Raw genomic sequence first — 14,396 nt, 5'->3', positions numbered from 1 at the left:
CTTTTCAGCACTGTTGCCAGGCTGACAAAGAGTCCGAGCTCTATTGAGCCATGTATTCCTTTAACTCTCAGCAGTGATGACTTCATGAAATTCTTTATCAATAAAATTTTCTATCGGAAAGAAGATGAAGCACTGTGAGGTGTGACAGGGAAGTTATGGGTCAAGGCAGGTTATGAGGTCTGTGTTACTGAAAGCAGTGAAGGAGTATGCCAAGCATCATGCCGAGCTGTACCTTTTAATAAATATGTTCAGATCAAGTAGAACCTTTTGATAATCCTCTTCACTTCCTCTGTCGAGGTAGTGAAAAAAATATTTTTTTTTTTCTTTTCCAACATTTCTTTACTCTTTGTAGATTTTTTTTCCCAGCCATTTCTGTAAACTATCTTCCTGCCTCCTACTCTAGTACCACACAGAATTTCATGTAGTCTTTACACACTCATGAATTTGCCACCATTTCCATGTGGCTTACAGAGTGTATGCCAGTCTGTGGCCTCAAAGCACTTGTTTAGAGTTTCTTCAGCTTTGTGTGACCGTATCCTATCTGGTCAAAGATTTACACTGTATGACGTCTCTTCAACCTATCTGGGATTTAGTGTTCTTATACCTGGTATTAGTTGGCATTTAAAAAGCTAAATCAGCTGCTTATAAACTTAAAAACAACTATTTTGTCAATTGGCATGGCTACTCATAACAGACAATTAAAAAAGAGGACTAATCATTCCAGCAGCACAGCTTGATGATCGTGATTGTTAAGCTACCTTTAATGAATGTAAACTTTAGTATAAAATTCAGTATAGCCTGGCTCTTTAAAATCTAGCTATATTTGTTCGCCACTCACTTTACCTATGCCAAACTACAAATGAGGTACTATGCTCATAACTCTACCACAGAAATCTCAGCATAGAAATTCAGACTAGTTTGTAGCCTTGTAGTCTTAAAGCTCATTCTTATCATTAACAAAGAGATAGAGTATTTGAGTTGACAAACAGGTACCTTGGTTGATGTCTTCGTGCAGGGATCCATGACTTGGGCTGGATGGTGATCCATCACAGGGACTGTCTCCGTTTGGAGTCAGAGAAATGTGACAGTTCCACCCCGTCTCTAAACCCATCTTCTCTGCAAAGACCTGCATGAACAAACAACTACCCACATCAGTTTGTACTATCACAAACCTTTCCCACATAAACATGTCAAGTAGAGGATAGCAGCATACTATATGTTGTATATAGTTGTACAATATATTTGTCAGGTCTTCAGGGACTCAGGACACAGACGCAGGGTCTTTTCGGATGCAAGGAGATGTTTATTATTTAGACGCACAGAGTATAGCAAGGCAGGGCGAGGATCTCCAAGCAGAGCAAAGTAATGGGCTATGAAAACCTAAGCACTCTCCTCGGTAACTATGGCGAAGGATGAGCGCAGCTATGAAAGTTACAAGACAAAAACTCTCCACGCCAGGAGGAAAACAGAAAAGCTATGAACAATTTGACAAAACAAAGACACACTCTCCTAATGAGGCAGCTTTAAACAGGTTTTAAACATGCACTCGAAAAACAAAGGCACTATGAAACATTAACTTAACGGCGAAGAGCGGTGGTGAATCCGGCCAGGTTCCCACTGGCGACGGCATGAGCTCGCCCGAGCTTCCATGGGTGTGGGCGAGGACAACGATGAGCCCACCTGGGCTTCCGTGGACAACGGCAAGGACAAGGCTGTGCCAACCTGGGCTTCCGCGAGTGACGGCGAGGACAAGGCGAGGACCACGGTCTTGGTCGCGGCAACAGGCCTAGCCGTGGTTGCGGCAACAGGCTTGGCCGTGGCAGCAGGCGGCTGGGGCAGGAACTCGTCAGCGGCAGGGTGCTGCGGCAGGATGACCTCGGAGGAGAGCGGCTGGAAGGCTGGCTCAGGCGTGGAGAGCGGCTGGAAGGCCGGCTCAGGCGTGGAGAGCGGCTGGAAGGCCGGCTCAGGCGCGGAGGCCGGCTGGAAGGCCGGCTCAGGCGTGGAGGCCGGCTGGAAGGCTGGCTCAGGCGTGGAGACGAGCTGTGGGGATGGCAACAACGGAGCAGAGACTGGGGAGCAAAAGGACAGCCGAGTTCAGGCCAAAAACGTCCATCACAGCCGCACAATGGACGTCTCTCGCGGCCTCCCAGGCTTCCTGGAGTGCGGGGATCTCCGGAAGTAGCCCCTTCTGGAACTCCCCCAGGACATCTCCGGACACCCTCCACCGGGTAAAAACTGTCGGCCTCCCTCGGCCACGCACTTCTGTAGGGCTGCGAGCCGGCTCTGGAGCGCGTGATTTCTCGCTGGGTTCATTCTGGCAGATCCTCACTGTGGAGACTAGGCTAGACCAGACTAGACCCTGCTGCGTCCTCACTGGCCAGTATGTACGGTCAGGTCTTCTCGGGACTCAGGACACTTGTGCAGGGTCAGTTTGGATTCAAAAGGTGTTCATTTTCAAACAAACATAGCACAGCAAGGCAAGATAGGATCTCCAAGCAGAGCAAAGTAATGGGCTATGAAAACCTAAGCACTCTCCTCAGTAACTATGGCAGAGGATGAGCGCAGTTATGAAAGTTACAAAACATAAAAACTCTCCACACCAGGAGGAAAACAGAACAGCTATGAACAATTTAACAAAACAAAGACACGCTCTCCTAATGAGGCGGATTTAAACAAAGGACGCACTCGAAAAACAAAGGTACTATGAAACATTAACTATAAACTTAAAGCTCTCCTTTAAAGGAGGCAACTATGAAAGGTTGCAACGAAAAATCTCTCCTTGCAAACGGAGGAACAAACAAGGCTATGAAACTTACCGTATTGAATAAATAAACTAAGACTATGAACAAGAATAAATTACAAAACAAGATAGCACTGCAGGAGGTTCGCTCACTGCAGGCTCGTGGAATCTATGACCGTGAAAACTATAGCTCAAGGCAAAAGGCTGGTACTTAAGCTCATGGGGAGAGACAACATACTGGCACAAGACAAGGGAAACACAGACTATTTGAGCACATGAGGGACCAAGGGGAACAGGTGGAAACACTTGGGAATCAGGAAAGACAATTAGACGCTTGACACGGGAGGAAGGGCAAGACCTGAAACAAGAGGGGAGTCAGTGATTTTTCAAAATAAAACAGGAAATGACGAGACAAGACATGAAACAGAAAATAAATCGTGACAATATTAATGTTGGCACTGTCAATATAAACCTTTTTAGACAAGATATGTAAACTGTCATCATAGGTGTGCTGACAAAACCACATTATGTCATTCAGATATTGCTCACTTTTGCACTTTTGACGCTCCTCACTCTTAATTTAAATATGGCAGCACAATATTTATTAGTCACATAAGAAGCAACAAAAAACATAACTTTTCTAAAGTCCAAAGCTTATGTAATAGTTAGTGTTGTACTATTGAGGGTTTAATTGCACTAAAGTGTTTTTTAAATTTTTCAGAAAAATATTTTATAATAATTTAATTTCACAGTCTTACACCATATGATATGGTCAATGTTGTTTGTGAGATGAGAAGTCATATCTACATAAAACTTGTTTTTCCATCAAAATGTGTAAAATAAAACATGACATGGAAGCACTTGAAAATCTTGCTATATAATTTAACAGAAAATAGAAGCTGCAGTGGCAACTTAGATTACTTTTAAGCTGTTTGTTCTCAGGTGCCGCAGGTGTTGAAGGGAAAATCAAAAATCATGCAACGGGGAATTTTGAACACTGCTGCATTCAGTTATGCGATCCAATCTCTGAACAGCTTTCAGAAACCATTATACAATGCTGCTGTTCACTCTGTTCACGTGATATCAGCAGTTCAAACTCGTGCTGAGTTGAGGTAAATTTACGGGAAAGGTAAATTTACTTACGACTCTCTGTTTCCCTCTACTTCGCAGCTAGGCTACAGCACCTGACTGGAGCTGTATTTTGTCCTGTTAAGCCCTCACCAGTGCTACACCACAGAGAGCAAAAGATGCAGACAGTTGATTGTTGCAGTGGCTGTCTGGATAGCTGACGTCTGATAGCTGATAGTCTGTGTTGTGGGCTAAACAGTAGGTGCCTCGAATGCTAAGTAAGTGTGAACATTCAATCAACAGTTAAAGGGACACAAATACCTTGTTGGAAAGATTTTTACAACTGATTTAGTTGCTAGCGTTGAAAGGGCGTTAATAGTTACTATATTAGCGAAAGGACTAAGAAGTGGCGCTTAATACATCCTAACTTGTCCTAGTTAAGAGTGGGACAATTTTACAAAGGACAGCAATGCAGTTCTGTTTGAAATCATACTACGAAAGATATGTAGCTTTATGACATTGATACATAAGATGTAGTTTATTTGAAGAATAATAGTATCTATCTACCTAAGCTATATGTATGGAGAGAGTTCAGTTCTTGTAATTATCTAAGTTCTAATCTTCTTTCTTGTACATTGTAAATTAATATGTAACATGATTGTAAATTTAGTCATATGGCTAGTTGGGAACACTCACTTTAGTATTAATTTGTATAAATATTATCAGCTGCATTTGAAAGTTAATGCTTCATGATGGGGTGTTAACACAGTAACAATGTTATTTCCTTTATATGGTCTGTGCAGATCACACATATTTGCATTCTTCTCTGCACAATTTTATACATAATGGCAAAATAAAGAGCAGAAGACCACTTTGTGGGTGTTCTCACCGGCACCACCTGAACGACACACTTACTACCCAGAATACAATACAACAGTCCTAATCTTGTTCTCAACAACACTCATGTTATGCCTAGCTTTAATCCCCAGTCGGACTGCAAAATGTTAGCACAGAGAAAGTAATTAAGATGCCCAAATATTGTCTAGAGTGCAATATCTTAACTGTTTTAGCCAAGAAAAAAACCACACTGTTTTTGCTCACCTTGCTGCGGAGCTCATCTTCCATGGAAAAATAAACAAAGCGAATACAAGCAGTGACCAGGGCATCAATGAGACGGACTGTATCTAGCCTCGCTTGAAACTGAGAGGACACCATGCCCATAAAGATCTGCCCACTCAGGGCCTGAATACAGTCCTCCCGCTCCACACCCTCACCTATTCCCTCTGTAGATGTGATGGGACAAGAATAAACAAAATCAGAAGTGCTGTTTTATTATTTCAACTTTCCATAATTCTATCACTAGTGCCTACCGTCGGAGCTCCAGCTGTTTCTGTAGGAGTTGTGCTTGATGGGGGTCGTGGAAGGAAGCTCAACCCCAGTGAAAAGGCAGGGACCAGGGGCCAGTTCCACACACTTCCCATTTAGATGGCTGGACAGTGACACTTGCATGGGTTTGTAGGCAAAGGCAGAGCAGTAACCTGACAGACAGGCCCGCTGGTAGAAGTCTAGAACCTTCTTTCTGTGCAACAGGAAAAACAAAAAGGCTAAATTAAGTGATTAAAACGCAAAGACATACAGAGGGGGCGACATTAAAGTGCAGACTTCTAGTATCATGCTAAACATTAAAAGTAAAGCAAAAGCAATTAACATGACAGATACTAGACCTGTCAGAGCCTGAAAGTGGATAGATATCAGTTCCATCCCAGAAGTCAGTGCAAGCCTCCAGGATAAGATCAGCTGAACCGTGTGACAGCATCTGGACATTATCTACAAGTATATAGAATAGAAGCAAGCATTGAAACACAAACTAAAACTTTTTTTCAGCTTACTTACGCATATTAAGAAAGGTATTACTCAATGTGAACAAAAGAAAAAAGGATGCCATTTGAAAAAAAAAGTAGAAAAAAATACTACAAAAACATGTGAAGCCAACTGATACAGAAATAGAAAGGGTATGGAAACAAATTTCTTGGTGTGGAAATCTGTTGGAGCACTTTTAAAATGTGTACATACAGACAACATGCAACATACTCCAGAGCTTTTCCTTCTACAGCTGCATTCTCAGCAAATGTATAGAGTAAACACCCGCCTTACCAAAGACACACACAACAATCAAACTATAACAAGGGGCAAACAAAAACGGAACATATATACACACACACTACACTATTGAACGAAGAGATACGCTATCCCTGCTGTGATATAGGCTTTAAATCCTCTCAGATAGATCATTAGAAAGAGTGGCTATTGACATAGATTTTGAAGCAGAGAAATCATCAGTAATCTCCTCCACATGGACAACAACAGGCTGTATATAACACGCCTATGAAAAAGGATAATCTTTTTTCATTTATGTTGAAACTGTAAACTGCTTTGGATTACTTTTTTAATATATGACAATGTCTAAAGAACTGGATGTGGCTGCTTAGCTATGAAAGGTACACATATGTCCAAAACGTCTCTCAGTGTAGAAGAACATTGGTGTGCTAAATTCCCACAACAGGCTGAGTTGGACCATGTAACTGTTAGACTGAGGCAATCAACATCTCTACTCAAGGAAAGTCAGTGGAGATTGTAGAGGAGTAAAAATACCTTGACACAATATTTGAAAAAGAGAAAGCTGATGAACTCACTGGAGGACGAATCTCTTACAAACAGTGAGATGAGATGGGAGATGGGAGGCTGGCGTTTGGTGAAGTGGTGAAGGCGGCGAGAGGTGAACTCATTGGTCTTCTCCCCAGACGGCAGCTGATAGAGAGCCAAATGGTTCTCCTGTTTAAACAGCTCCCTTGCACCAGGAGTAAACCCTTGAACATACAGACACACACACATAAGTATACACATTTACACACACATATGCTCTACTCTGCCAAGCTTGTAGTGGCTGTGTAAAATAAAGTGCCAATGGATAAATGTTGCTGAAAATATTACTTTTCTACATGTTTAAACTTACTGAACAGCCAGTGTTATACCTGTGAAGATTTGCACCACAGTCTTTTATAATCTCAAGGAAAAAATGTATGTTTATTTCACCTGAGGCTAGCAGTGGGTTGTCAGCAGAGACGCTACACCAACTCAACTCTAAAAGTCCTTTGAAGGTTTCAGTCTTCGTTCTAAAAGGTTAATCTCAGGCTAACAAACATGCAGAATTGTATAAAACAATTATCTGCAATAGCTCTAGACTCATTGCCTCTTTCTCGTATTTTCTTGGGATTTTCAAATTAATGTTTTTTCTGTATAAACAAAGATTTTTAAAACATTTAGGAAAGAAAGAGGAAGCTTCTTAAACCCTAATGAAGACACAGCAGAAATTTCAGGAGGGCAATATTTTTTTGTTACCAAGACATGGCTGCAGGAAAAACAAACAACTTACAACTCAGCTTTACGACTACATGGGGAGACAGACACTGCAGAGAGAGAGAGATATTCATCTGTTGGCTGTGAGTTCCTGTTCATGTTGTTTACTCTGAGAGTTCACCTGTGTTACCTGAGAAGGCTTTGCGTGTATTTATTAGCCAAGTTGTTACCAAGCTACAAAAGAGACACCTGTTATGACAATCTGAAGATTTCTTCAAAACCTATCTCTGTTACATGACAGCTTTCTAATCGTTTTGTGACTTTGTTTTAAATGTATTTTGTTATCTACCTATACCAATAGAATATATATGATATATCTCTCTATAATAATTCATATGGCAGTACTTTCCCTTCTAAATTTAAGTTAAATTGTTAAATTTAAAGGAACTAAATTGTAAAACCATGAAAATGGAACATTTGGATAGCGCTATTATTTATTCATTTGAAGTTACAATAATTAGAGGTGGAACTTTCATCAGGGCTAAGACTTCATTCATATTTCATGCAAACAGTATGAGAGTCAAATCAGCTTTTCTCTTCTGAAGGAAGCTTTGGGGTGAAAGTTAATGTCTGTTCACGTAACTCTGACTACTGCCCTTAAATGACTGAATAGTTTAAATTTAGTGGAATTCAGGTCATGGTGTAACACAGTATAATAATATAATTCACCTATCAGCCTGGAGAGCTCACAGAGTCCCCAGGGGACATTGATGGGCAGCACCGTGCTGTTGCTTGCCTGCAGAGCCAGGTTGGACAAGTGATCAGAGAAGAGGCATAGCTTCTGGGTGATGCTGGCATTACAGAGGTTAAGCATGATGTTGAGGCCCAGTGGCTTGAGAGAAGGCAGGTGGCACTGCCACGAGAGGTCATCGAACTGGATGCTGGCTGGATTCTGCTGGTCCTGCGACAGGCTCAGCATCTCTAAGTGGTAGTCACACACAAAGTCCTCAGCTTCTGGGCAACTCAGAGCAAAATCCTAGTGACAAAAGATTAACATTACAACACAGTCACATTACTATGAAGTCAGACTTCATGAGTATTTTATTTCTATTTTTAAGAATTGCATTTTTATTCAATGTCAGATCGTGTCAGATTGTTCTAAATGAATGCAAGTTTGTACAATATACGATATATAGATGTATGATATAAACAATGTAAATAGAAGAACTGCTTATCAAGAGAAAAGCCTTATCAACCAGCAGCATCTATTTATATATAACAGAGCTGCACTGGATTTTTCTTGTTTGTCAAAATCAAACAAATGTTTTTTTTAATCTAACCTTAAATCTTTGTGCATGTATTATGGGCGGGGGGGGGGGGGGTTACGTTTCAACTTAAAACATGACACACTGATCACTGCATTTTGCACTATTGTTATGGTAAAATCAGATTAGTAAGTCTGACTTAGAGTCACAATAACACTGTTAGAATTCAATCCTAATATTATTTTTAGAGGCTCAGGGATCTTGGACAATCCCTTTCGACTAAAACAGCCCAACATACTGATAATTATATCAAGTGTTTTAGTTTCTAACCTGTGCCTGGTCATCTTCTCCTCCTACAGTGTCATGGCTGAAGCTAACGTTTGATCCAGAATGGTGTTTGGCGCGTGCAGGTTGGCATGGCCGCTGAAACCGGAGCGTTTCAGAAGAGCGGGCAGTGTCATGGGACGTCTCACTGGGCTCTGGTGGCTCCCACAGCTGGGTGCTTGAGTTTTCCGGCAAAGAGAGCAGAGCCTCTGCTTCATGGGCCTGTGCAACAGACACAAGTGAACACTAAACTGAGCATTGTCAGGGGGTAAACAACCATACAAATTTTCTACTGAAAAAAATAGAAATTGTGCCAAGTAAACACTTGCTAAGATATTGCAAACTAAAATTACATTACATACATACCTCAACCCTGTCATCATCAATTTCCATCCGGCAGAAGGAGTTGATGGACAGGTCATCTTGGACATCATCTTGGCTGTTGTGAGGAGGTTCAACTCGTCCACTGAAGAACATTACAGTTTCTGGACTGGGGTTAGGCCATGACAGAATACCCTGCTTGTCCACACAGCACAGCACCTACGCACAAGAAGAATATTAGAGCCTACATACATGTATGTACTCAGATGTGTGCTTACATCGAGGTAGTCACATAGCCAAAACCCATCTGTCTATGCAAGGTAGAGGACGGTAGAGTTGAACACACCGCTCTTCAACAGCACTGTTGTCGCTCAGCTGATCCTGCGAAGCTGGTTAGTGTGTGTATGCTTACACTGATACTATGATACTTACCAAATGAGAACAGAGGCGAATTAATGTGGACAATTTTATTTGCAAAAGTAAAGCGCAACCTCTGTCTGAAAAGGGCTTATATTTCAAGGTCTATGTGGTTGGACCAACATAAGTAAGATTTACTTTGAAAGTTTAGCAAATGGTCTTTGATTTGACCACTCAACAAAAGAACATTGTTATTGGTTTCCAAGGAAACGTATGTGCAGCAGACAGCAGTATCAACTTGTCGTTCTGAAAGTCGATACTTGCTAACAGAAGTAGACATATTTTTATTCATTTAGGTACTAAATTCGTTCACTAGGTGTTACTGTGATGTATTTTGGGTTCTAAGCTATGTGGTTGGGTACTTACCTGCAAGTGACAGAGCGTGAGCACACACACATTCTTCTCGCCACGTCCCTTCCTACTGTACTGCCATGTGGTGCATTGTGTATTTTGAAAATCTGTAAGTTTGTGAATCTTGTGAATTTGTCTGCTGTTCATACTAACCTGCCTTCGGACATCTATGTAGCTGCTGAATATTTTGAATTTCCCTTGTGATTAATTCATTCATTCATTCATTAGGTAGGTAGGTAGGTAGGTAGGTAAGTAAGTAAGTATCTATCTATCTATCTGTGGAACATCATGGTTTATGGGACTTTAGGATGAGCAATAAATGGTACAAACGAGACAAGCAAACTTGAACTTCATTTACTTTGACACAAGTAACAAGCAGTTAACAACAGTCTGTATATAAGGTGTCCATCTAGCATCACCTCAGGGGCTCTAAGTTTAGGTTTGGCTCCTACATGTCAACCACAGGTGCTGTAATGAATCACTGTGTCTGAATCAGAGCTGATGGATCATAAAACCTGGGGAATTAAGGAGAGCAAGAAAATTTCATCTGCTGTTTGGAAGGCTATCCACCAGCACATATGATGGATAGCTATAATCTACATCTGTGTAGACAATATATCTACTCCTCAGAACCTGTTAGAAGAATTATTCACTCGAGTAAAGATATCCAACTATTTATGTGTAGCGTTGCTAAATTCAATAATGGCCATTCATGTTCATGCGCACGCACAACTATCCAATGCACTGATATTGATAGAGATGGATAACTAGGGTTGATAATATGATAATTCTGTGTCAACGAATGCTGGAAGTGAATACTCCAATGCAAACTCTGATGTTGATCAAAGCCAAACTAGAGATATCTTCACAGTGATGCAAAAGCTGAACAGAACAACATCTGCACGTATTAAACAGCAATGCTGTGTTTAATGGAGACCCTCATTTCTTTAATAAGAGCATTAAAACAAGGTTAAATGGATCGCCAGAACACTGATGTTAAATGGGAAACAGAAAAACAGAGAAAAGAAAGAAAGAAATGGTTTAATTCAAAGCAGCTGATTTGAACAATGGGCTGGAATGAAATGAGCACACATTTGACTTCAAGATCGAAGTAATGAAGACACCTAAAGATGCCAAAGTAGCAAAAAAGTTAAATTTTAGTTAAAAAAAATGTTGCTGAATGAAGGATTGAAAGAATTTGAATGTTAAAAGACAACAGTGGAATGATTTCAAGCTATTGGAAGAACTGAAAATCTGATTAAAGAGTCTTAGCGGTAAAAGGTGAAGGCTTAAAAACAACAGAAGGAAAAGAAGAAAAGAAAGGACATGCAAAACCAAAAGTGAAAATTTAACAGAAAGAAGGGAAACAATGCAGAAATATGTGAAAATGTAGCAGAAAGGCCTGAAAGGTATTTTTGAAAAGAGCTATAGCTAGATGAAGGCAGAAAACTGGAGAAAAGAGACAATGGGCTGGAATGAAATAGGTTGAAGTAATGAAGACACCTGAAGATGCCAAAGTAGCAAAAGAAAAGATGAATTTTACTAGAAAAGCATTTGCTTGATTCTTAATTAGCACAATATTCTACAAAGAAGGTCAAAGCTCAATTGAGTAATAGTTAAAATGGCTGCAGTGTAATATGTAGCAGAGTAGTGAAAGAGAGATGTCCTCACAGTAATAGGAATATGAGTAAGCAACTGCGGCTTAACGACCCACTTCCAGTAGAACGAGCAGAAATGGCTGAAGGGATACTATGACCCCTCCTGTGAGAAGATCGTCAGCACTAGAAGGGTTAGAGGAATGCGGCAATGTAGTTCTTACTTCAATGGAGTGAAAGATTTTTAAATTGCAGCGAGTTGAACACACTTGAAGCTGTCTTCTGTGTCATACCAAACTTTCCATGGGAGTTAGTGAAAGAATTTGAAAGGTTTCTCTTGCTTCAAGGCTTATAGCTGAAATTCTATAAATGTGAGCTCTTTAGTAGCTACAATGGCTGAAAGAGGACAACTTTTCCAACATTTTAAGGTATAATTTGTTTCTGTAAGTTAAACTGTATGAAAGTTAGAGGAATATGTTTCAATATCAGAAAAGCTGAAAATGATCAGTGTCACTGCTGGCTGCTCATTCATAAAAATCAAAAAGGAGCAAAAATGTTCATGTTTTTAAAACTATCATATTTTGAAATTGTCTTCATATTTGAAAAAGCTGAACGATTTGGATTTGAATGTCTTGTGATCCGTTGAAAGTGTGAATGGTGTCTCTAGCTAAAAGTATGCAGAAGTAGTTGGGTTGGAAAGAGGAAGAGGTTTTTGAAGAGTTGAAAGCACTTTCCATTCATTTGATGGACGCTACAGCATTCTCACACAAATAATAAAGGGAAACAGAAAAACAATATTCAGAATACTTAACGGCATTCTCACAATAATTTTACCATAACAAATGGCAAATATTTGTCAGAAAACCTTTAGCTGTTATTCAAAAAAAGATTGGGATACATAGTACTCACAGTGACAGATCCCAGTGTATGGAGAAGGCTGGATGTATAGCTGAGTGTGTGAGATTCTCCCTTCAGGATTACCGTAAGGTGTCGCCAAACACAACGCCACATCTCCTGTTACAGTGAGCACATACACACACAAAAATACACATACAAGCAGACAGAAACACACACACACAAAAACTAATGCATATTGAATATATAAATACAGGAGTCATTAACAACACTGAAGTAATGCAATATGGACATTGTGTGAGGAAATAAATTAAGCAAAAATCTATCAAAAACTTCTACCCAGCTATAAACCACAGAGGATACATTCCTAATCAACTTAAAGATCAGACTACATACAAAAAGGACAAAGATTCTACATTACTAGACAAAGAAATGAAGTCTAGCGCAAGTTGCAACAAACGCATCCATGCAGATATTACAATTAATTTTAGATGGAATCCATGATGGTTCTTCAGCGGAAAAATGAGCAATTATCACAATTTGTTCAGGATCATTTAAAAAAATAAGCATTATGATCAAAATCTTGTTTCCATTCCATTAGGCAGCATTCAGCATGCAAAACAAATAAGCATCTGTAATCATATTTCCAAGAGGATGCTCTGTGTTTCTAATATATCCAAAATTATTAGAGGAATTTCTTGCACACGCTGGCCTTATCGGCAACAAGTCTGTGTGGCTCTCAATTTTGTTCGTTGTTTAGTTTAGTTTTTATTGAAACTTTTTTAGTGATCTGCTTTTTATTTACATTTCATTTTATTTATTTATTTATTTTTGACAATGTGCACTGCTACCAGTACTAGAGCAGTGTACACAAAAGAAGAATTGTTGGCACTTTCAAGGATTGGACGCGGAATTAAACATCCAATTCCAACAGAGCTAAAAAAGCTGTACCGTGGATGCAGAGCTGGAGCAAAACAAAAGGCAAAGAGGGACAACAAGAGGTGGAGGTAGAAATCTTTTCTTTTATGATAAACGTTAACTCGCTACCAAACAAGTGTGATGAGCTAGAGACACTTGTGCGGAACCAACAGCTGTATAAGGAGAGCATTTTGATCCGTCTGTCCTGGCTGAACGACAACACGCCAGACTCATGTGTGGACATATCCGGCTTCACAGCCGTACGAGCAGATCGTGACCGGAGTACGAGCAGTAAACAGAAAGGTGGGGGTATAATCCTGTTCTTTAATCAAAGATGGGTTAACCCCCGCAATGTGACCGTTAAGGAGAGTATATGTTGTCCAGACATTGAACTGCTGTCAGTTGGTTTCCGTGCGTTCTATGCGCCCAGAGAGTTCCCATATACAGTCGTCATCATTGTTTACATTCCACCGAGGGCAGCACCGACAACGGTGTGCGATATCATCCATGACGCCGTTGCTAGAATACAGACCCAGCATCCTGAGGCATTCATTGCAATCACAGGGGATTTCAACCACGTCTCTTTATCCTCTTGCCTGACTGGCTTTGTACAGTATGTGGACTGTCCAACACGTGGAGAAAAGACATTAGATCTGGTTTATGCTAATGTGAAGGAGGCTTACAGGGCAGTGTCTCTTCCACCACTTGGTAGATCTGATCACAGCATGGTCTATCTACAACCCACAAACAGACCTTGTTTACAAAGACTTCCTGTTACTACCAGATCTCTCAGGAAGTGGTCACCAGAGGCATGTGATGCATTTGATGTCACAGACTGGGTTGTACTGCGGGAGGAAGAGGAAATGGACATTGACATGGACAGGAGGGTCAGCACCATCACTGACTACATTAACTTCTATAGGAACACTGTGATTCCAGTGAGGACTGTAAGGTGCTATCCTAATAATAAACCATAAATCCCCAGTGACATCAAAGACCTCCTGAACCAGAAAAAGATGGCGTTCAAGAATGGGGATGGAGAAAGGTGGAGGAATGTACAGCGGGAGCTTAAAAAGACACTACGTCGAGCTAAGGTGGAGTGCAAGAAAAAGGTAGAGAGACAGCTGGAGAACAATAACACCAAGGAGGTATGGAGGCATATGAGAACCATCACTGGATACAGAC

At 40.6% G+C, this 14,396-nt stretch overlaps 1 protein-coding gene across 2 annotated transcripts in view; it reads right to left on the bottom strand.

Moving 5' to 3' along the window:
* Positions 1–14,396, bottom strand: part of tmem94 (transmembrane protein 94) — an 85,947-nt gene that overhangs the window by 15,148 nt on the left and 56,403 nt on the right. For both annotated transcript variants that reach the window (XM_072373581.1, XM_072373582.1), the window contains 9 exons: positions 12,348–12,452; positions 9,121–9,294; positions 8,761–8,976; positions 7,895–8,201; positions 6,502–6,675; positions 5,533–5,635; positions 5,179–5,387; positions 4,910–5,091; positions 994–1,126 (listed from right to left, as the gene is read on the bottom strand). In XM_072373581.1, coding sequence (XP_072229682.1) covers positions 994–1,126; positions 4,910–5,091; positions 5,179–5,387; positions 5,533–5,635; positions 6,502–6,675; positions 7,895–8,201; positions 8,761–8,976; positions 9,121–9,294; positions 12,348–12,452 — 1,603 coding nt within the window. The remainder of the gene's footprint in view (positions 1–993; positions 1,127–4,909; positions 5,092–5,178; positions 5,388–5,532; positions 5,636–6,501; positions 6,676–7,894; positions 8,202–8,760; positions 8,977–9,120; positions 9,295–12,347; positions 12,453–14,396) is intronic.

This window comes from Leuresthes tenuis, unplaced genomic scaffold, assembly GCF_036924035.1.
Source record: "Leuresthes tenuis unplaced genomic scaffold, fLeuTen1.0.hap1 SCAF_20, whole genome shotgun sequence".
In the NCBI taxonomy this organism is placed as follows: domain Eukaryota; kingdom Metazoa; phylum Chordata; class Actinopteri; order Atheriniformes; family Atherinopsidae; genus Leuresthes; species Leuresthes tenuis.
Note: the sequence above shows the minus strand (reverse complement) of the source record. Positions and strands in the feature narration are given on the sequence as shown.